The following is a 22,599-nucleotide window of genomic DNA, read 5'->3' as shown; positions in this document are numbered from 1 at the left end:
ATGCCTTTGCACAAGAACTAAGCAGTTTGGATGGTTAAATTAACGTGTGAAAGAAAAATAATGGTCTTCTCTGACTGCTGTTTCTCTCAACCAGGTTCATGTAACTCACCTTGTCAACAATACATGCATACTGATGTTAACATCACTGGCCTAAAAGTGCATCTCGGAAAAACCTTAATTGAAAAAAATATGGCTTTTATGGTCCATATAAATTAACCTCCGATCTTATGCGTTCTAGGACTGCATCTGCTTTTTATACATAGAGGTATGAGACATGAATTAACAGAAATTTCTGGAAAGGTGGAAAGTCTTACGTGAAAGGATGATCATTCTTTGTTCTATTTTCAGCTGGTTTGATGGTGTCACTTCCTCTCAAAGGAAACTGTCAAGCAGGCTGGTTTTGTTTATATAGGGTTTTTTTTTTAATATTTTCATAATACGAAGCAGCTGCTTAAAAAGTTAATGAGAAATACCTTCCTTTCCCTGCTCTGCTCTTTGGCCTTTCAGGAAATTTCTATAGCTTCATTGCTGTCTAGACTGTAAGATCTATAGAGCAAGCAGCACCACCACCCTTCCTGCAGGAGCCAAAGGGATGCCGCAGTCTGATGGGTTTTCATGCTGGTGTAGCCACTCCTGCCCCGAACTGCGGCAGCTGTGTGCTGAGAGGGATCCCAGCTCAAATGCTGCACAGCGAGGGGGGCACGGACAGGACCTTGCTCCTGTCAGTGGCACTGCTGCAGGTATCGCTGCTTAGTCTTGTCATTGTATTCTTGTCTCTATGCAGTAGGAGAGAAAATAAACAAAAATTATGAAGGAATTCTGAGCCTTCGTCCGTTGTGGTTCAGTTATTGTAAAATGCCTGGATCAGGTCTTGATCAGTTTAAAAATAAATAACTGGGGTTTAACATAGAATGGTTTTGGTTGTGGTTTGCTTGACTGGAAATTAATTAATTCAGACACTCAAGTGCAGGTTAAAATACCTGTCTAGACATTGCACACTGACATGATGTCTTACTATGCGGACTAGACTGGCACAAAGTTTGGATAAAATAGTCCAAATAAAATTAACCTTTCTGTTTGAAACTTGAAAGAGGGAAATATTCCTCTGTTCTTTTGCTTCTGTGTCCTTACAAATATACACAGCCTTAAGTACAGTATAAATATACACAGTCAATTTTATTGTAAAATACTTGCCACACTTTTTTTATTGGTACAGCACTTTCACCAAAAAGGGTTATTAAATAAATACTACAAGCAAACAAACATCTGGCCTCTTCCTACCCAAAATGAGTGACTCGGAGAGCTCCTGACTACCCACTCAGACAACACAGGCTAAACCCCTCTATATTGGTTTATGAAAGCAGAACACGTATCCAGAATGTTTTCTTCATTTCTCCTCTTGAAGAAAATCATTCTGCAGTGCACCAAGAAGGAAACATCTCATCCTTACAGCAGCCAGAAAGCAACACTGCACTTGACTGCAAGCAAACTGGGTGGGAACTGGTCACCCCACTGGTGGATGTGCCTTTTGGTGGATGTGCCCTTAGATTTCCAGGGTTCTGTTCTGCTCACAGTGAGATGCGGTAAAAGCGGAGTGGCCGTAACACACTCTGTGGTGGGTTCCTTGGGAAGTCTAGTGCCTGCACAGCACAGTTTCCAGTGGTTTCTTAAAACCCAAATAAAAGCCTACCAGCTACCTAAAATAAATTCTTTGTTCTATGGTGCATATGGTGGGGGCTTTTCTCCAGGCAAGAAGTAAGTCGGTGTATAGAGAGCTGGAGCGTTGGGCGGAAGGCCATAGCTGGAGCTGGACTGAGATGGAGGCTGAGTTTCTTCTGATAAGGAAATGTCAGTAGATGATGTTCCTGCAAAATTGCTGGCAGCCTGTACATAGTCAAAGAAAAATACCTTCTTCAGTAAAAGATTACAACCCCATTTCCACCTCTGCGTTGTTTGCCATGTCAGTGTTATATAATAAGCCCCATGATTAAATTTCCCATGCATTGCAGCACAACACTCACTTTAGTTTTAAAGCACCTGCTTAAGTATAGCAATGATGGTATCTGATGAAACAAGACAGATCCCATCTGTAACCCGAGTCATTTTTAATAGACATTGCACGTACAGCCAGGCAATGGAGCAGGACAGGAATTTCTGCAGGCAAAGATGCTCTGGCTTCCTGGGTGAGGCTCTGCACCCGACTGGCTGATGAGGCTACATGTAGCTGCTCGTTTCCAGGAATCACTGTGAAATTTCAATTATCTCAGATGTAATTAATCTCAGTTAAAATACTTGCATAAACGCAAGGTCTTACTCCTGTGCCAAATGCAGACTCTTCTTAAGAGAAAATTTTACAGGTAGGCATGTGTCTCCCTGTAGGTCTTTCACTTTGGCTCTCAGCTGTAATGGGGCTTTGGCTGAAAGAGGCACGAAAAATGGAGTGAGTTTAGGCAGCAGCCCATGTACAGGAACAAGCAGAGTTTGTTAAAAGAATGTATGTAGTGACTAATGTTGTGGATAAAATCCTGCCACTGCTTTAAACCAAGTTTTAACACTGATTCAAGAGGGTCAGGATTGCACTCCTCCCCTCATATGTCAGCACATGCCAGTAGTCAGTGGGCTTTATCAGAAGGGTTGTGCTCAGCTCCCCTCAGGTTTCCGGCCTAAAGTGCCTGGAATTTAAAAAATAAAACAAAAAATACCAAGCATGGATCTTTTTCAAGGGAAATGAAAAATCCGGGCAAGTAAATGCTGCTCCCTGCTGCTAAAAAATTAACAGTCACCATCTAGAAGGCCAGTACCAGGGCTGGCCCTTGGACAACGACATCTCAGAGCTGCCCAGGGCTGGCAGACCCCATGCCACGGCACCTGGCTTCTCCATGGGGCTCTGGGTGAGAAGGGTTTGCTGCGCTGGGTCAGACCCCCATGGCGAGGAGAATGGTGCCCTGCATTTGTACCACAGGGTGACTTACTGAGTGCGAATGGGGATGACCCCATAGGAAGGGTGATGATGCCCTTTAACTCTCCAGGAAGCAGTGCGGGTATGCTGACAGACCTGCTAGCTAGATCAGCTCCAAACTTGGTTGTTGTGGTTTTGGGTTTTTTTTTTTTTTATTTATTTTGGAGTTGTTGCTTCCCTCCCCCCTTCATGCTGCAGCCACTGTTTCCATCTGCCTGGAATTGCTTCTGTAATGAGTTCTCCTCTGGCAGGAACGGCTGGCACAACCCTTACTGCTGTCATCACCACCAGTCCCTGCACAGCTAATCATTTACCTGACCAGTTGGCAGGCCTGTTACCGAGACTAGTTGTGACTGAACTGCACCAGTAAGGGATGAGTGATTTTGTTAGCACATGCCACAGTAAACAAAAGAAACGCTAGTTACACCCCAGTCAAAATGCATTCCTGTTATCACCCATTCTTTTTTGCATTTGGCTGATTTTTGCTTGTGGACAAGGAAGTATGAGGTGAACTGAGGAGCGTTTACCACCAGCTCAGGTTGTGATTTTTCTTAAAGACCTTGTTCGCCTCTCCAGCAAGGATTTGTTCAGTGAGATACCGGATTCAGCAGAGGACTAGGAATGAATCTGCTCAATGGTGGGAGCTACGGGTGAAAGGCTGCTCAGGTTCGTAGCCTGTGAGCTAATGGAGCTTCAGTCCATGCGAGCCAGGGCTGCCCTTAGGCTAGGCTTGTTGCACACCAGACTAACCCAAGGTGGGCTGCGTTCCCAGGAGGAGGAATTATGGCTGTGGATTTCCTCTGGTTGAGGTGAGGCTTCAAACTAGAGTTTTTAGTTGGGAATTGATTGTTAACTGATTTACTTCATCAACTGGCATGAAATCACTTTATTTTTTTTTTTTTCCCTAACTCTTAGCTGAAGAAGGTTTTGCTCCTTTTGTTGTACTGAGCCACCATGTGTGTGTGACCCTGCCCCACCTGGGGGCAGGTGCAGGGCAATGTGAATAGAAGCAGCTTAGGAACAGTTTTAGACAAAGCTTTGGTGAGCCAAAGGGAACGCTGAGAAAAGAAGTGTGTCCTGGGGCCCTTATGTGGATCTTGGCCTATGTGGAACCAAAACATTATGCTGTTTGAGATGCCCATGGGCACCCTCTGCCAGCTGCTCCAGAAATATGTGTGAATGTCACGTAGACCTTGGCCCACATCAGCCAGCCCTGTAAGGGTGCCTTGTGATCATCAGGCCATCTCAGACACCATGTCTTTAGGCGACGGAACTGCACCCTTAGGGTAGAGTTCAGCCTCAGATTTTGAGGTCTCAGTTGAAGACTTGAGAACATAGATATCTAAGCGCAGTGACGTGTAGCAACTGAATCCCACCCCTAGTCAGTGGAAAGGCCTTTAGGGTGCATTTGTAGCATTTACATCATAAATCTTTAGCCTGAGATAATCCATCCACGTGTGGCTCTCTCTGTGGACTCTAAAGGGTAGACCAGCTCAGGCAGGGTCCTCTACACTGTGGACAGCTACAGCTCAATTCGGTTGCCCCCATGTAAGCATTCAGCCCTTTTGGGGTGCCATGAGATATCCCAGACATCCACACAGATGTGACACAGGGTCTACAGGACCTGAACCCTCCTGGAGTGGCACCAGGGGCCAGGTGGCTACCTGATCTCATTATCAGGCAGCACTAGATTCCTACAGGCCAACAGCCCCCACATTTAGCCAGATGAATCCCAGCAATGGGGCTTGTAGTTGCCTTAAGGACTAGGATCAGCTGAGCAGGGCTTGTGAAGGCCTGAATCCAGCAGCTGGGCACTGCTTGGAGCACTCAGATGGGTCATGAAGACCCCCAGCCCTATGGATTCAGCCCACAGCTCTGAAATAATGGAAGCAGATGACGGTTAAGCTCCTGGCTGTTCCTAACTGGGCCTGCTTCTAACACTCACTGTTTGTAGCTTTGAGTAAGTTTATTATGATTTTTTTAACTCATACAGCGATGCAGAAATTACTTCTTTCCAAACTACAACATAATGAGCTCATAAATGAGGAAGGCAGCTTGCCTTTTTTTTTTTTTTTTTTTTCCCAAGGAAAAGGTTTAAACGCTTTCCCTTTTGGAGCCCATTGCTTCTTGCTGACTTCTCCTGGCTTGGGGACAGCTGGTGGTGTCTGCCTCTGAATGTTATGGAGAGAAGACAAATGAACACACTTCTTAGAAAAAGTAGAAATCTAGGAAAAGAACTGTGTTTATTTTGGAATGCAGTGAAGAATTTGGGGTAAATATAATGTATTTCTGTTTCTCACTGGACATAGGACTGAATAGTTGCAACTGGTCCTCATGACTACTTACATGCATCTTTTCAGCTGAACTGCTTTCTTTCATCTGTTTTTATCCCCTTCTCTCTCTACTCTTGGCTACGTGCTGACTGAACTCTGCAGAACAGCACAGCTTTTCAACTAAAAGCAAACAAAGAGGTGTTCTTTTTTCCTCCCAACCCATGCTCTCAAAAAGTGCCTGGCTCCATTTATGTTAATAAATAAGACGTGCCAAGGACTCTTCTCTGGCTGTGAAGCCAACTGGCACAGCACATATCAAATCCCTACAGCTGAACTCTTACCACCAAACCAGTGTGATTGCCTGTATCCACACTATCTACCGGGAACAATCCATTGTCCTTGCTGTCTTCTAACCCATTCCTGAGTGTTGTTGGGAGACTGTCAGGTGGTCTGGGCCAAACCCATAGGAGGAGTATGCTAACAATTCACTGGTGTGGATGATCATCATGTGCCAGTAATTGTGCCTGGCAGCTTATTGGCCCTGAGCAGATGGAACCCAGGAGGCTGTGGGCAGCTGCTCCACAGCTAGTTTATGCTAAACATGCAGTGTTTTCAGTCAAGAAGTATTGCAAAACTTGCGGTACCCACTGGTCTAGCATTACACAGCCAAAGTATAACAAGCCATTGGATGGAACAAAACAGTCTTATTGTGCCTTAAAAAAAAAAAATCTAAAAACTCCTATGATTGCTCTAGGGTCTCAGTGCATTCAGTTATTTACCAGCTCACCCTACATTCTTCACCTCACTCTGGGGGGGGGGGGGAACAAAAAAAAAACAAAACGAAACAAAACAAAACAAAACAAAAACCAACCAACCAAACAAACAAACCAAAAAAGGAAACAGCATCCTCAGCACCGCTCCCTGCATTTCCCAGGCCAGCTCTGGCTGGACGCAGCACAGGCTTGGAGCACAACTTGCACCTAATCCTTCTGAAGGAGGCGAAGCAGCATAGACTCAGCTCATGCTGTATCCCCCTCCCACAAGGGGAGAAAGCTTCACCTCCAGCAGCTTTCTCTCCTTCCTGCAGGCCAGCTGCCTCTGGTCAGTAAGGCTCACCAACCTCCACCAACTGCCACAGCATCTCTGTACCTGTCTCCCAGTGGTGGCCTGTAGCAGATGCTTATAGGGAGCTAAAAGAAAAAGGGCTCCATCTTCTGGTGAGACCCCGTTGATTCTCGTGGCAGGCAGCCATTTGGGGATTTGCTGGGCTGCTAGTGGCACCTGCATCCCAGTATTTCACGGCAGCTGATGTTCCTAACCCCTCGCTTATAATCTTCCACAACATTCTGTGGCATTTGAATCTTCTCTGGTGTGTAAAAACACTTCCTATTTCTGGCTTATCTTGCCACCCAATAGCTTTACTGGGGCAACCAAAATTTTGTGTGATTAGAAGTTATCACTAATATCCATTCACAATCCTTTCCGTATCATTCAGTTTCACAGACTTCTTATTTCCTCCCCTTTCTTGTCTCCTTTCCATCTGGATGAGTCCTAATCTACTTATCTCCATATTAAGAGCAAGGTGTGTAAATTTTTCTACCAAATACTGTGTGTATCAGATGCTTCCTTTGGCTTCCCCGATGCCTCTGTTGTGGCTTTATCTTGTCCAACATGGGGGCTGTGTTCACCTTCATGGCTACTGTAGCACAGGTCTAATCCCATACTGGGATTCCTGGTCAGCAGACAGAGTCCAAAGGACAACCAGAGAAAGCCTGAGATCTGAGAATAAACCCAGACTAAGTCATCCCAGAGATGAGTCCGTGAGTTGGGATCCAACTTCATTGCCTCATTTCAAACCCCCAGGAGCCAAGATTTACCACTGCAGTTTGTACTGAGCTTATGCTTTTCTGGTGGAGTAAGAAGGATGCCATTTTGTACTGTACCTGAAGAGGTAACGGGTAGGTTGGATATGTAGAAATAGTTGCTGCAGAAGGACAGAACCCAGCGTATGTCAGGATCTGCTGGGCGGGATTGTACAGGATCTGAGGAGGAGGTGCAGCACTGAAAGCAATTTGGGACAGAGGTACCTGTTGAGTACAGAAAACAACAATATATCAACACAGTGCAGAGGGGGCTGGAGCAGGAACTGGTCATAACACAAGCAACTAGGCAATTTATCAACTTTCTCTTTTCCAACACAGAAGAGGTACTACAGAAAAACAAGGAGCAAACAGAACAAGAAGAGGGTGTATCTGGAGTGAATTTTCTGACCAGAAATACACAGCTATTTTAATCTTCCCTTGGAAAAAGACTGCTGGTGCTTCCCTAGCACCAGTTACAGAAGCACTGGCAGGACTCCAGACCCGAGACACCCCGAAGAGCACAGCACATAGCTTTGACTGCCGCTTCTTATTCACTCCAGCACCAAACACCCAGCCCTTTGCAATTTGCTGCAGACTCTTCCCAAGAGCAACTACCTGATGCCCTCATGTCTTTCCTCTCTGCTTTCCAACACAGTTCGACAAACTCCTCCCTTTCCAGATCACTTGCTCTTCTTTCACAGACCCCTCTCGCTTGTGAAATGGAATTTGCTGCTGGCTGTCCAACACCACCCCCCACGTGCATATCTCATTCCTACTGCATAAAACTCTTCATCATATCCCATGGTTTTATTGGCATGTCCCTTAACTGCAATGTGAGATGAGGTTTGCAGGAAGAAGTAACAGTTCACATTAAACCAGCTAACACAACTGGGGGAGGAAAAAAAAAGAGCAAAAGCTAAATGTGAAAGGGGGGCTTGTGTTAAACCCTAAAGCCCTATGCTATATAACCATTTGTGAAGGACAGTAGAGCTCTGTGGAAGATTTAAATGTCCCTCTGCTTTGCAAAGTGAGACAAATCCAGTGACTTCTTTTCTCTCCTTTGTTTTTATTAGCAGATTCCTCTATATGAGAACATGGAATTTTCTTTTTACTGAAATAATAAAATACAGTGGATGACAGACAAATGCTAAAAGCAGCAGCCAGGATTTTTTTTTTCTTTCTTTTTTTTTGGCATTTTCTTTCAGATTTATCAGTGAGAGACGTAAACCGTTGCATCCTCTGGAGACAGTGTGAGATCTGTGATTGAGAAAGACGTATATTAATTGTGTTTGTACATGGAAACCATTGTCTAAGTCACTGATGTACCTACCACATGAGGTTACCTGGCAGTCTAGGCCTTGCCTCCCTGGAGAAATTAGCAGCCCAGGAGCTGGCGCAGAGAAAGGCTGGGCCTAAAAGCAAAGAGCCTATTTCATGGGAGAAGGCAAGTCTCCCATCCTCAAGGTACCCTCTTCAAAACACCTCCTTTCTACCCGCCCTGCTGCGTGGTTATGGTGGGGAGAAACACAAACACACTGCCTTTCAGACAGGAGCAGTGAGACGCCGCTAACGAACTTGCCGCAGACCCAAAGGTTTGGGCCAGCGACACGGCCCATGCCGGCCAGGGCTGGGCCTGCGCCCAGAGCGTGCCCTTCCCCGGAGGAGGGAGGCCCTGGCGTGATCAGGTCCATCTGGCTGTGGACATAAACACAGCAAGAAACACTCGTTTTGCCCAAGGTGAACCACAGATGCCTGTCCTGCATCTGTCACCAACTTTCTGGTGTGGGTCCCTTCGGGTGCTGCTGTCCTTCTCCCAGGAACATAGAATCACAGAATGGTTTGGGTCGGAAGGGACCTTAAAGGCAATCTAGTTCCAGCTCCCTGCCATGGGCAGGGGCACCTTCCACTAGACCAGGGTGCTCAAAGCCCCGTCCAACCTCTCTCAGTCCTCTTACGTTCTTTCCATCTGTAGCAGCAACACTCTCCAACTGCTAAGAATGAACCTCACTACAGTTTTGGGGAGTCATCCGCCCCAAATCCACTGATCAAAGCACTTTATTATCAGGCTGTCTGGTCTCAGCCTGGAGCAAGGAAGGATTTTGCAAGTACTGAAGCTGGTTAGATGCTTTTATCAAGTATTCCAGTAATGACGCTATGTTAGTCACATAAAATAGGTAGGTGAAGAGATTTTAAACTGAAACACCACCCAAGTCAAGGAAATAAGGAGCTGTGACCTGGCGAGGGCATGCTGCCGGTGCTGGCACCTTGGGTCAGGGAGCATGGGGACACCAGGCAGTGGCTGGAGGGGCTGCCTGGCCACCCCCCACCCGGCCATGCAAACTGCTGCTCGGCGTGTGCGGCTGCAGAGCAAGGCAGGACAGCTTGATGATCTGATACAGACCCGCCAAAGCGTTTTATTTCTGACTGCTTTTAACGTCAGAGTCAGACTACACCTTTAGTTGCACCAGTGCTAAGGCATAGCAAGTCGCTCAGTAATTACGGGTTTTGTTTTCCTTTTTAGAGCAGGGTGAGGGAAGAGGAAAGGGGATAAAGGAGTGGTATTTGACCCGTTCAGATTCCTGTGAGGACACTAAGAAGGAGACTAATCAAAACAAAAAAAAAAAAAAAAGCAACCCCCCACCCCTGGCCCGGACCATCAGTGCTTCTGATTAACGCAACTCTAAACTCAGGGCAGGAAGATTCCTTGGCAAGGTGTGTCAGGAAAACATCTACAAATCATCAGATGAATACCAGGGCAGGGAAGGGAGTTTCTAGATTAACTCTTAGTACCAGCAAGTGAAGTTTTTCCATGCATTTCTTTACCTCTGCCTTCTCTAAGAACTAATCACAGTGTTTTACCATTCTGGATACTTCAAGTACATACTTCTATTTACATTCTACCTTAATCTACTTCTTGTTAAAGGTGACTTTAAGGTAGCTGCCTAGCTGGCAGACTATATCCAAGCACGCTGTAGATCTGAAAAGCAGGGTACTGTTGTAACCACTGCAGCTACCCCAGCACCCAGCAGATCACAGAGGACTGCCCCATGGGTGACCCAGGGGCCACTGAGAGCTGACACTTGGTGGGTCAGGAGAGGCTGAAATGTTTCCCACTGAGCCAGTACAGCCCTCTGGCAGTTTGCAAAACCACTGGGAGCTGCTGGGGTCTGCAAGGAATTTGTCACAAGGAAGAAAACCCACAACAACCAAAACAACACTTCTTTTTTTCTGTCCAGGAAATGTGATGGGTTGAGAGGCAACTGCACTGTTTTTCGAACTCTCTCCCCTTTGTAAAGTTTTGGCTGCCGGCACTCCCCAGAGATAAACATGATGGTTTTTATTTGACTAGTCAGCTTGGCCCTGGGTTTTCTGGAAGCCAACCTCCGAGCAATGCCCTGAGGCCTTTCAGCTCTCCCTGCAAAATGCCAGTGAGCATTTCTGTGGGAAGGTGACATCCTGAAAGAAAGAAAATTGTTCTCCCACACATTTTGAAGGTTTTTTTTTCTTATTTCGGGACGATGCCCCTTTCTTTCCCTGTTCTGCTTGATGTTTTCTTGGCCCCCATCTTTCCCCAAGTGTTACTCCTTTCGTAATGAATGTGAGCAGCAGATTAGCAAACCAGCTCTGGTATGTCACTCAAAAGGACGCTGAAAAAGCAAAGGCAGGAGCAAGGAGTGGTCACTGCACTTTGGATTGCTGCTTCAGTAACACTTTCATAAGCATATCATGGCTTCTGTGCTGAGGTAACTGACACAAACTCATCTTTCCCTTAAACTAGTGAGGTTTTTTTTTTCCACTCCCACTGCAGAGGAGACATTAAACAGCTTATTCAGATCAGGTTTTTAGCTGGAGCCCCAACAGACTTGCTGCAGATGAGCCTGGGAGGAAGCTGCACGTCCACTGCTGTTACGATTTTCTTGCATGGCTTTATGCTGCCCAGTCAGAAGACCCAGTCCTTGACCCAGGCTCTGCCTCCCATCAAGGGAACATGCCAGGTCATGGAGACTCCAGTTCTCCCAGGGACATCTCCTTGGCTTGGTGTCCCTCACGAGCTGTGCAGCGATGGCCCCCATGCAGCACCGAGGTGTGCCTGGGCCGGAGCTTGCCCGGCTACGAAGCATCAGCCCTAATTCCATACAAGCCTTGGTTTGTGCAAGGCAATTAGATGGACTCAGGCTGGCTCTCTGCACCCCTCCCCATCTCAGGGGAACAACATCCACAGCTGCTGGTGGTAGAGGCACTTGCACCCCTCTGACAGGCAGGGGAAAATACTTAGCAGCACTGGAAAGCTGCAGTGCTCTACCAAGGATTTACTATAGATGATGCCAGTCTTCCCCTCCTCATGTAGCTGCTCTTCCCACTGTGGTTGTTTTTGCTCCCCTTCTCCCATTGCTCCTCTCACAGGGAGGCGTTGAATTAAGCTGTGTAAGCTGCTTCCACTCTCTCCCATCAGGCAGCCATAATTCTTTACTGGCTGGCTGCAATTTGTTATCAAATCCTTGAAAGAGTCCCCTCACATAAAGGACAGCTCAGCTGTGCATCTCTTACATGTGAAGGCTCAGTGTGCTTGTTTGCCTTAAGCTAGAGAGGAGTACTTCCAGCAAACATTTTGCGACCCTTAACAAAGGTGAATTGCAAGTAATTCATATGTCCCTGCTCTGTCACACGGTTTTAAGCACCCAACACTTGTTGTAAATAGCCCAGACGTGCTTGCTAAGGGACACTGGGTTGTCAGAGCAGGGCCTGGATGGCCTCCAGTATGACTGGGTCCTTGGGTAACTGGCTGCCCGCTCTGAGCAGCCCCTTCCCTCAAGTCTGCCCACCCTGGTGTACATCTCACCCATTTCTCTTGCTTCCTCTTCCCTGCTCCATCTCTCTCTTCTTTCCTTTAACCTGTCTTTCTATTCAGCTTTCTCCTCTGCAATAGTCAGCAGAAACATCATGTATCTAAGTCACCTGTGCTGCTATCACACCTCCCTTCAGCTCCTGCATTTCACCTCCATCCCCACGCCTGTTTTGTTTAGTTTGGAAGCTCTTAGGGCTGGGACCATCTACTCTTCTGAGCATCTAGTAAATCATAAGCCACTTGGTTGGTCTTTAGGCACTGCTTTAGCAAACATGACCACTGACAGTAATAATCTCAGAAACAGCTACTTCACCCTTTTAACATGTCAGAAAATCTAGGCAAATGAGGCACTGTGTTACAGAATCCCTCCTAGCACAAGAGCCTTTTCTGAATGCAGTGGTGCACATCAGCACAACGTGGTGGTGTGGCACAGGCAGCAGTCAGAGGGTGGCATTCCTTAGTGAAAAAAAGAGGAGTTTAAGGTGACCTGAATACAACTGTTTAAATAAAAACTTGACTGGTACTTCAGAATTAATTCCCATTCTTGGGAAAAAAAATGCATAAAGTTAAATAGTCACACCTAGGACTTGAGTTTTACATCTTAGCTATGAACTAACATCCTCAAACTCTGTGCTGGCCCACATGTTCAGTGATGAATTAGAAGAAAAAAAAGATGCCACTGAGTGAATCACCAGCATCTGTCCACACAGATGCCTATCTTTCCCCTTCCATTCACATATTTGACCAGGCTTGACACACTTAGCTGTGAGCAGCTGGCAACAGCTCAGCCTAAAGATATGACTCCAGACTCCCAGATCACACGGGGAACATGTTTAAAGTTCCTCCTTTGTACACTTAACCCACTTCATAACAAGAACATTAATTCCTCACAGAAGGCAAAAGGCTGAGCCTTACCATGTCTTTAAATGCCCCAAGAATGGCTGCTGTAATAATCCCCAGAAACAATCCGATGATGTTGAGGACTGTGGAGGACCACAGCAGCCTGTACAGGTGAACCACATCCTGACAGCTGTTCACGCCAAGGAATTCATAGTAGCTGGCAGACTGCTCTGCACTGAAAGGGAATGCAGACAATGTCACTGCTGTGGGAATGGTTTTGCACATAATCAAGAGCATGAGAGGATTTGAATCCCTCCTGTGTACTTTCCTCTTTGGCAAAAGTACTTCATCCATACTCCCACCAAACACTACTCAGATGAACGTGAGAAAGCTCTACTGTAGACAAAAACTGGCTCTGCTAATGCCAGCATTAAACATGTTGTCCAACTAATACCAACCCCTGTTTGGCTGATCAGTGTCATGCACCAGAGGGACTCTTTTTTTTGGTTTTTTTTTTTTTTTGCTGAGGGTCTCTGAACACAGACATAGGCCTGGCATATGGATGCTGCCCTTGTCATTCAGCTACCAGCTAAAGCATGCTTAGCATTACTTTTTTCCCCGGCTCACCTGGAAATCTGCTATCATTTCTAACACAGGAAAAGGCTTAAGTTTAGCCTTAACCATTAATTCAGCCACAGGAAGAGAGAATTTGCCAGCTGGCAGCATTTGTTTATGGTGTCTGTGGTTCCAAATTAAGAGATGCAATACAGTACAGTATAACTTGCCTTTACATTATGGATTGTACTATCCAAAAATGTTGTTTGTTTAGATTTCTACACTGCACTGGTCATTGTAAATCAGGCATGTTGTGAAATCAACCCTCATTGTCTCACTGAATGTCAGAAATATCCTACTGCAAAATTTGAGACCACAGTTTCCTGCAGTTCTTTCCAGTACTTGCCCTAATGCTAACCCTCTAATGAACTACAACGGCTATTTCAGTTGGAAGGATGTTTTAAATGCAAAGTCTGTTTTTGCACTGTTGGGAAATTGCTATCAGCTTATGGTAGAAATCAGAAGTGAGTAGTTTGTGCTCACCCCTCCGTTCCTCCATCCCCAGCACCTGGTGCAGCAGTGGGGATGGTGGTTAGGGAAAGCTCTGCAGACGGAGGGATAAGCATCGAGACACTCACATTTCTGGGAAGAACCAAGCCAAGCACAGTAATTCCTGGAAATGTCCAATCATTTGCTGTGGGGCACAGTTCTGGTACTGCAGATCCACTACTGTTGAGTTCACTTGGGCCCTATCATGAGCCCAGACATTGATTGCTTAACTAAATAAACCTATAGCTTCAGTTGTCATGAGGCTGAGGAAATCAGAGTTGCAATCCTGCCCGTGTACTGCTCTGTTGCATGGCTGACACCAAGTCACTTTATGTGACTGTGTCGCCTCCTACTTCTCTGTAGCTGTCCTATGAACTGTAATTACCAAGTCTGTAAAGCAGCAAGATTGCTGCTTTACTCTGGATTTGTCCATGCCAGTGCCATAAAATCTTGCTGTCCACTGGGGATTGCTGAGAATGGCACTCACTTTTTGTCTCTTGTGTGCATGAGAAATACCTATGCAGAAATGACTTCCCTCTAGTCCCAAATTTCATTTTGCTTGTCTAGTTGAGTCAGGATCTGGGCATGAGCTACTTTTTTATGCAGAAGCATTGTGCCAGCCTCATTCCTCTGCACCTAAAATGTTCATGTCTGGCAGCATGCTAGCCAAGGGTTACAGAGGACTGGGGTTATTCAGGGCTGTGGGCATGTGAAAAGGAGGCAAAACCAAACCAAAACAGGAGATGTAGGAAGGAAGAAAGATGAGAATGACATAGAGGGGAAGGCGGGAAGGCAGGGAGGGAGGGAGGGAGGGAGGGAGGGAGGGAGGGAGGGAGGGAGGGAGGGAGGGAGGGAGGGAGGGAGGGAGGGAAGGAGGGAGGTGGGGAGGGAAAGCAAGAAAGCAAGCAAGCAAGAAAGAAAGAAAGAGAAAGAAGGAAAGGTGTACTGTTGAAGGTTGCAGAGGTTGCATGAGAATGTATGGTAAAATGATACTGTGTGCAGAAGATCTGCTCTGGGAAGTTCTCCTCACTGTTTGGTATGTGACAAGACATGATGCTGCTTGCAGTTGAAATCTATGTGCCATGGGGTCAGTCAGTTGTGTGACTTCATCTGTCTTCCACATTATAAACCCTTGGACTTTGCTGTGATGTAGTCTTCCTAACCACCTTTTTTACTCCTGATAAATTGCTGCATGGCAACCCTGTGCTAGCCTTCATTTGATCTTCATAAGCATATCCAGACATTTCCTTTCTTATCTTTTGACATCTCATGCTTTGGCAATGATGAAGTAAAATGGACAGCTTCAGAAAACACACACAAGACCCTCTGTATCTTACGACAATCTAGTAAAATCCCATGTCTACAGAGGCTGTTGCTAACAAAAGAGCTCTGTATATGCCTACAACATGATTTCTCCTCATGGGCACCTATATTCCTATTCATTTTGTTTGCCCCAGTTTGGTAGAAAAAAAAAAAAAAAGGATTCATTAAATCTAATGGAAAAATTGCATTGTAACAGTAAATCCCGACAGGGCAATGACTGAGTGGTCGCTTTTGATCACACAGCAAAGAGCTTATGAACATATTTGAAGAAAAAGAACCTGAAATAATGCCAACACTAATATGCAACCCTTGACCTCTTCTCTGCTGGCATGAGGACTTCAGTCACAGAGGAACTGGATTGCTCAGCACACAAGCCCCTTGTGTTGCTTCTCCAGGCCTAAGGGCACCCCCTGCCCCCACCATTTAAGAGAAGGGCCAAACAACCCAGGATTTCTTGGAGGCCGTTGACTGCACACAGGTACTTACTTCTCACAGTTGTACAGGTCACAGCAATAGCATGTGTTACTCTTTATTTTCAGCTGGCAGTTGCTGTTTAAGGTATAACATGTCACCTGCCGAAAAAGAAAAGACTGACTTTTATTCTCAGTGTTTCAGTGCAACGTGTGAATCATCCTACTGACCCAACAGAAGCAGCTACTGCAGCATCAGGTTTTATTGACTGTTGTGCAGAAAGACCCTGAGATTCCAAAATCCACGACTGCAGGGCATAAGGACATCCCTGAGTCTTGGGGAATTTGCACTATGAAGCCCAGAGCCCCCAGCACCCACCTACAGCCAGGGCTGCCAGAGTTTTCAAGCACTTTGCTGCACCGCTTGGTGCTATTTTGCTGGGACCCAGGGTCTGCAGCTGCGAGATGTAGATCCCTATGGCTGTGACACAGGGACCAAGGGTCTTGAGAGGTATCCCACAGCAAGCCACTGAAGTGGGTAAGAATACCACTCCATTATAATGGAGAAATGGGCAAAGAAGCCAATTTATCTGAACAGCTTCCAATAAACGTGAGCTCTCTCCTTTCAGTAACACCTTCCTGAAGAAGGAAATAATTAGGAACAACAAGAACAACCTCCAAACCCACAAACAAAACCACTCGGAGAAGATCCAAGCACTCCAGCAAATAAGTACCATTTACCGCAGGCTCTTGAACAGAAAACTGAAGAGATTTATTTCTGTGAGCAGGAATTGCAGGGATGGACAGATGTTAGAACAATAAAGGTAGGCACGCATAAGCCAGACAAGAAATCATTTTAACAACTCCTTAAGTGTGGTAAGCATTAATCACTTCTATTTGGCACTACAAACCAATTGTATCCTGAGATTTTTACTTTATTGACTTTGAAATCCTGGGGAACTCTCAGGTTTTAAAAGCTAGCAGGTCAGAAAATACATTATTTCTATAGTTTTTAATTTGATAGAAAAAAAAATGTACTGTAACCACTGAGCAGAAATAAAATGTGTTCTTGAATGGAAAATTCCTCATAATGAAAAAGTAGAAGGAGCATGCTTAGGAATACATGCCCGCTTTTGAAAAGCTTCTGTCAAGCAATTCTGCTTAGCCATGAATGTTTTTAGTTTGTGGGATAGTCTCTACAGGAGGTGTTAAACCAGATGTTTCTCAGCTCCTGAGTTCTGGATCTGTGCATCCCTTTTAGTGTGAAAGCTGACACTGTTGATGAGTCTGTACTCCTCCTGTTTGTTCCCAGCAAAAAGGAAAGCCTTAAATGCACACATTCAGCACCAGAGAAAGTTAATATTGCAGCTGGTCTCAGACTTGCCACGCTTGTCCTTAGCAGGATTTGCTTGAGCAGTAGAAGCTGGGTGACAAAGCTAAAGTTAAAAGCAAGTTAAAATGATACCTTGGGATTGCTTTGCTGCCCCAGACAAGGCTGTACCTACGGCTAGTGTCTCATGCAAATCAGCTCTTCTAACCCAAAATGGAAATTAGGTTCTAAAAGGATGGTCTCACTCTAGTTTGCAATTTGGAAATGGAGCTCACAGCTTGAGACAGACACATACATCCCACTTGTCACAAGAATATCTCACTCTGAGATGGGACCTCGTTTCATCAACCTTGTTCTGTTGTGTCTAAACTTACTGGAATTTCAGCTAAGGACTCTGTTGGCCTGAAGTCACATTCAGCTGTACCCATCCTCAGCCTGAGCTGCAATCAGTGCACGCTACCATCAAGGACTGCATTAGCTTAATCAAGATCCAGCTCAGAAGTGACTGAAACATCACACCTGGCTACTTCTAAAAGCAGTTTGAAAACGGATCCTGGAGCAGAGTGTGCCAATGCATCCTCTACCACAGGCATTTTGTTGAGATGCTGTAGTGCTTTTGCACTGAGTCGAACTTGAGCCTTTGGTTTTGACCCCCTGTATGCAGTCAGAATGGCTAGGACCTGCATGGTTAAAATACCCTCTTCCCATTACACATGCATGATTGGGATCAGAGAGCTTCGTAAGATGGAGTGGGCTCCTAAAAAAAGGTGGTTTGTTCTGATACATGGCTTTGGGGACCACTTCTGATGGGAAATAAAAGTAGTTTTCCCTTCTCCAAGCGTCAATAAGGCCAGTTTGCCCCTTTTTACTGTAGAAGGCTGGAAGTACAAAAGAGGGAGATCGGCAAGACTTTAAACATGTTTTTAGCTGCTTCTAGGTTACAAAACGTATTATATTATTAGCCAAGGTAGTTACTGTAGTTGTATATTTTTATCACTGCATTTTTAAAATATGCAGAGAGCAAGACATTCCTTTTCAGGAGAACAATGAATAAACCAAAATAAACAAATTACTGTGTGGTGTGAGCAAGGGTGGTGGAAACAGGCCATTTGTGGGTATTCTGCATGTGTGACCAGACATTTATCTTTTTTATGTTCTGGCTGTTTGTGCCTGTCTAGATGAGATGTTCTCACCTTATGGTAATTTCAAGAAAATCAAATGCTTTCTGCTTTGAGCAAGGAGAAGAACCGAAACAAACTACATGATCTGGAGACCACTCACAGACTAGAGATGGCAATCAGAAGGAAATTCACACTCAGTAAACAATCTGCCTTCCTAGTTAGGTGTTTGCCTGGCATGCAGAGCGTGTCCCCTGCTCACTAGCTGGCTAACTCTGGAAAAGCAAAAGCCAAGTTCAAATGCCGCAGATCATTAACTCTGAATTAGCACATGCTGACTTTAGATCAGTGCACAACCAGACAAGAATGTTATTATAAACTAACTACACTTTTCAAAATAGTTTTCTTTTTTTCCAAAATAGAGTAAGGAACTCTGGGTGGCCCAACATTAGACATTCTCAGAATCTGCAGAGCTGGGGAAGCATGTCTGGTCAGGAGCCCAAGGCTGGGGTCACCTGCAGGGAGTTGTGGTCAGTGTGACACCAGCTACACACTTATTACAGAAATCTCAGGCCATGTCTGTGTCTGAGTGTGCATGCACACTTTAGAAGAGGATGGAGTAAAACTTACAGGAAAGGCTGTTGTCACAGATCATAAGTTTGTCTGGGTAGGTCTTTAGGCATGGAGGTCAATGAAGTATTTTTGTCATATATTTTCTAGAATCAACAGTGGGGTGCCCTAGCAGCAAGGTTTAAGGAGTATTAGCTGCTTAGCCTGGTAATATACTTTGCTGAGCTGCCTAGAATTATTAATGGTTACACTCCCCATACACTTTTTCTTAGCCATGGGAGGTATGGTGAAGAACATCTGGCTTCTTGTAAGTTATACCATTGTTTAGCTGTTCTCAATCCTACTCTGCTTGATTTTCTTTTCACTCCCACCAATTTACCACAATAATAAAATGAAAAGTAGGAAAAGAAATTAAATCTGGACTTCTCAGGATGCTAGCCATTTGGGTATAGGCACTTTACCAACCATATTAATGTTATTGAGATAATAAAAAAGCTGCACTCAAACCACTGACATTCTCGGTCTGTGCTGGATAAATTCAGAGAAAATTTGAAGTCTTCTGGACAATGCAAATGGATTCATTTAGATATTTCCTATTCTACTTGAAGTCTACAAAAACCTCCTTAGAGAAAAATGCCAGTGTGACAAATACATTCCAGACAGCTATTCCACAGTATAGGTGGACTAGGATTCATTCCAAATCTAGAGTAATGTACTGGATAGAAACACTGATGATGACTCAAAACCTCACTAATTATAATGATTTGCAATCATCACAGGCTTGGACAAGTGGGGAGTCACTTGTGTGAGAAAAATCAGTAGAGTTTCTATCAACCTACATGCACAGACATGCTCTCAAACACCTGCCTCCCTCCTCCCCAGCCCCTCAAAGTACTGTAGAAACAAATGTATGATGAGGTGAGTTTATTTACCTCTGTCTGGTAGGCATCATATAGGAATCCTATTCCACTTGAATAAAACTGGCACCTTTTGTTATACAAAGGCCTGGGTTCCTGCAAAGAGAAAAACAGCCAAAAAAATACTCAGTCTGGAGGAAGTGTGAAGGCACCATGTCCCATGTCCCCATGCCAGATGCTTACAGCTCTGTGGGGCTGAAGCCAATGCAGACACTTGGGTAAGCGGCACACACACCCCCGTGTTGGCTTTCTTTCCAGAATGGCTCTCCTCAAGGTTACATTTTCCTTCCTCACTCTGCCACTAAGATATGTGAGTATCATTTCATTTTCTCTGTACCAGTCACCTCTTTTAAGAGGACATCACCCCTGGCATTTAACCACTTTCTTGCTTGACGTCAAATAATACTGCTCTATGAGAATGGTTCAGTCACTCTTTTTCCTGGCACAGTTTCTTACCTAGCACAAAGAATTACCTTACTATTTGTCTTCAAGATACGGGACTTCCTTTTTGAAGGATTTCAACAATGTCCACAGTGAAAACAAAGCAAAACAGCTAATACTTTAAGCATTTCACTTACTACCCACATTTCAAACCCTAAAAGCAAATCAAAGAATAATGAATAAATAAAGGCATAAAGGAAAGCAATTTGCACTGCTTGGTTTTGCCTCATTTTCCACTTATGCTTCTTGCAAAAGATGCATTCACTGCTCATATTTCATATTTTGCTTGTATTGGTTCCCACAAGCTGATATAAAGGAAGAACACAATGAAATATGCTTGGCCAGATGGAAGATGTGTGTTTCTGAACTTGGCAAATGGCCACTCTGAAGGCTAGAGGGTGCATAGCTCAGTCAGTTTCAGGACTAGACCACATTTGCCTGGGGAGGATTTGATGACCGAAGACAAATCTTCATCTGTGATCAGATGTCTATCCCAAAGCAGAATGTGAGAATGACTTAAGTTGGCAAAAAAAAAAAAAGAGTATTTTTCAATTTTCTGTCCCTTATCTAGTCCTGTTCTGTGCCTTCAAAAGCACTCAAGGGCTCTCCAATATGTCAGTCAGACCATGTCGAAGACAGAAGATGGAAACCGACTATCTGCCATTTCCTTTTTCCATGCTAACTTACAAGCAAAGGACTACTTAAGTTGTTAGCAGAAATCTGTGCTGATTAACTTTCAATGCATTTTATAGCTTTATGACCCATCCAGGAATAACTCAGAAATTGCAGAAAGATCTGCACTACTTAAGATCACTTCTGAGTATTCTATGCTTGTTGGATAATGAAGTGTGAACTGTATAAATCTGCTGTCCCAAAATACATAATCAGTTAAAACGCAGAGCTAGGCAGGAATGCAGACAGGTCAATGAATTTAGCTCATGTATCAGATTGTTTGCCTTTCTGATTACTCTGGCAAACCCAAGGAAATTTGGAAACCAACTCCCAAGGGTTAGGGAAAGGTTAGCTTCCTGAATCCAAAATATTTCTTTTATATTACACAAGTGTAAGAAAAAATGCTTCAGTAACTCTTTTTCTCTAGGGGGAAAGCAAATACCACACAAACAGCATGCCATGTCTTGAACTAGGACAACATTCTTCTGTAGGCCGGGGAGAGCATTAGCCTTTAGCCATGACTTCCAGGGACAGATCTGGTTGTGAGAATTAACAGGATTGTAGTTTCTCTGCTAGCACAGCAAGCACAGTATCAGTCAAAGCTGTGCTGCCCTTCTTTCATAGAGTATCATACTCCAAGCTTGATTTCATCAGTTGCATGGGGATGAAATGAGAGAGGGGAGTGTGCAGTCAAAATGGCTTTTTCTGCCATAAGGAGCAAATCCATTAAAAACTTCTGTCCACCATATTGACAACAACAACAAGTTTCAGTTTGACCCTGAAAGGGGGCAACAGTCAAGTGCGTGGAGCCCAAGTGGTGTTCTCAATCCTGCTGGTGAGGTTCTCAATCCTTCTTGTAGACAAGCTGGGGAAGTACAAGCTAAATAAATTGACAGGGAGGTGGACTGAAAGCTGGCAGAACTGCTGGAGTCATGCTGTGATCAGTGACATGACGTCCAGCTGGAGGCCACTCAATAGTGCTCTACCCCAGGCATCAATACTAGAGACAATATTGTGTAACGTCTTAATTACTGAACTGGATGATGGGTAGAGTGCACCGTCCATGAGCTTGCAGACCATACAAAACTGGGAGGAGTGGCTGAAACACCAGAGGACTGTGTCATTGTTCAGAGGGACCTGGCCTGGCCTGGAGAAATGGCCCACAGGAACCTCAAGAAGTTCACCACAGGGAAATGCCAAATCCTGCACCTTGGGAGGAATAATTCCATGCCCCACAAAAGGCTGGGAACTGACCAGCTGGAAAGAAGGTTTACAGAGGACCTGGCGGTCCTGGTGGGCAGCAGGTTAAACGTAAGACAGCAACGTGCCCTTGTGACAAAAAAGGCCAGCAGTATCCTTGTCTGTATTAGGAACGGAATCAGCAGCAGGCCCAGGGAGGTGATCCTGCCTCTCAGCACTGGTGAGACGTATCTGGAGTGCTGGGTCCAGTGCTTGACTCTCCAGTATGAGAGAGACATGGACATACTAGAGTGAGTGCAGAAGGGACCGTGAAGATAATTAACAGACTGGAGCATCTGCCATAAGAGGAGCAGCTGAGAGACCTGGGACTGTTCAGCCTAGGCAAGAGATGGCTCAGGTGTACCTTATTGATGTGTATCAATACCTGATGGAGGAAGTAAAGAAGATGAAGGCAGACTCTTCTCAGCGGTGCCCAGGAAAAAGACAAGAGACAATAGGCACAAACTGAAATACAAGAAATTCTGTTCAAATATAAGGAGAAACTTTTTTACTTTATGGGTGATTAAACACTGGAAGAGGTTTCCCAGGGTAGTTGTGGAGTCTCCATCCTTGGAGATACCCAAAGCCCAACTGGACACAGCTCTGAGCAGCCTGCTCTAGCTGACACTGCTCTGAGCAGAGGGGGTTGGAATAGGCAATCTCCAGAGGTGCTGCCCAGCCTCAGCAACAATGTG

General features: G+C 45.1%; 1 protein-coding gene across 2 annotated transcripts in view; it reads right to left on the bottom strand.

Annotated features, from left to right (window-relative positions):
- Positions 1-472: 472 nt before the first annotated feature.
- TMEM255B (transmembrane protein 255B) overlaps positions 473-22,599 on the bottom strand; it is a 73,746-nt gene continuing 51,619 nt past the window's right edge. The window contains exons 5-9 of one of the 2 annotated variants that reach the window (XM_042806010.1): positions 19,568-19,648; positions 15,694-15,779; positions 12,856-13,015; positions 7,176-7,319; positions 473-776 (exon numbers count right to left, since the gene is read on the bottom strand). In XM_042806010.1, the coding sequence (XP_042661944.1) occupies positions 723-776; positions 7,176-7,319; positions 12,856-13,015; positions 15,694-15,779; positions 19,568-19,648 (525 nt within the window). In that variant the 3' untranslated portion in view covers positions 473-722. Of the gene's footprint in view, positions 777-1,161; positions 1,885-7,175; positions 7,320-12,855; positions 13,016-15,693; positions 15,780-19,567; positions 19,649-22,599 lie in introns of those variants that run through there. The other variant, XM_042806009.1, reaches the window with a different exon arrangement.

This window comes from Tyto alba, unplaced genomic scaffold (genome assembly GCF_018691265.1).
Source record: "Tyto alba isolate M040663 unplaced genomic scaffold, T.alba_DEE_v4.0 Super-Scaffold_45, whole genome shotgun sequence".
NCBI classification, from domain to species: Eukaryota; Metazoa; Chordata; class Aves; order Strigiformes; family Tytonidae; genus Tyto; species Tyto alba.
The sequence above is the reverse complement of the archived record's forward strand: the minus strand, read 5'-3'. Positions and strand labels throughout refer to the sequence as shown.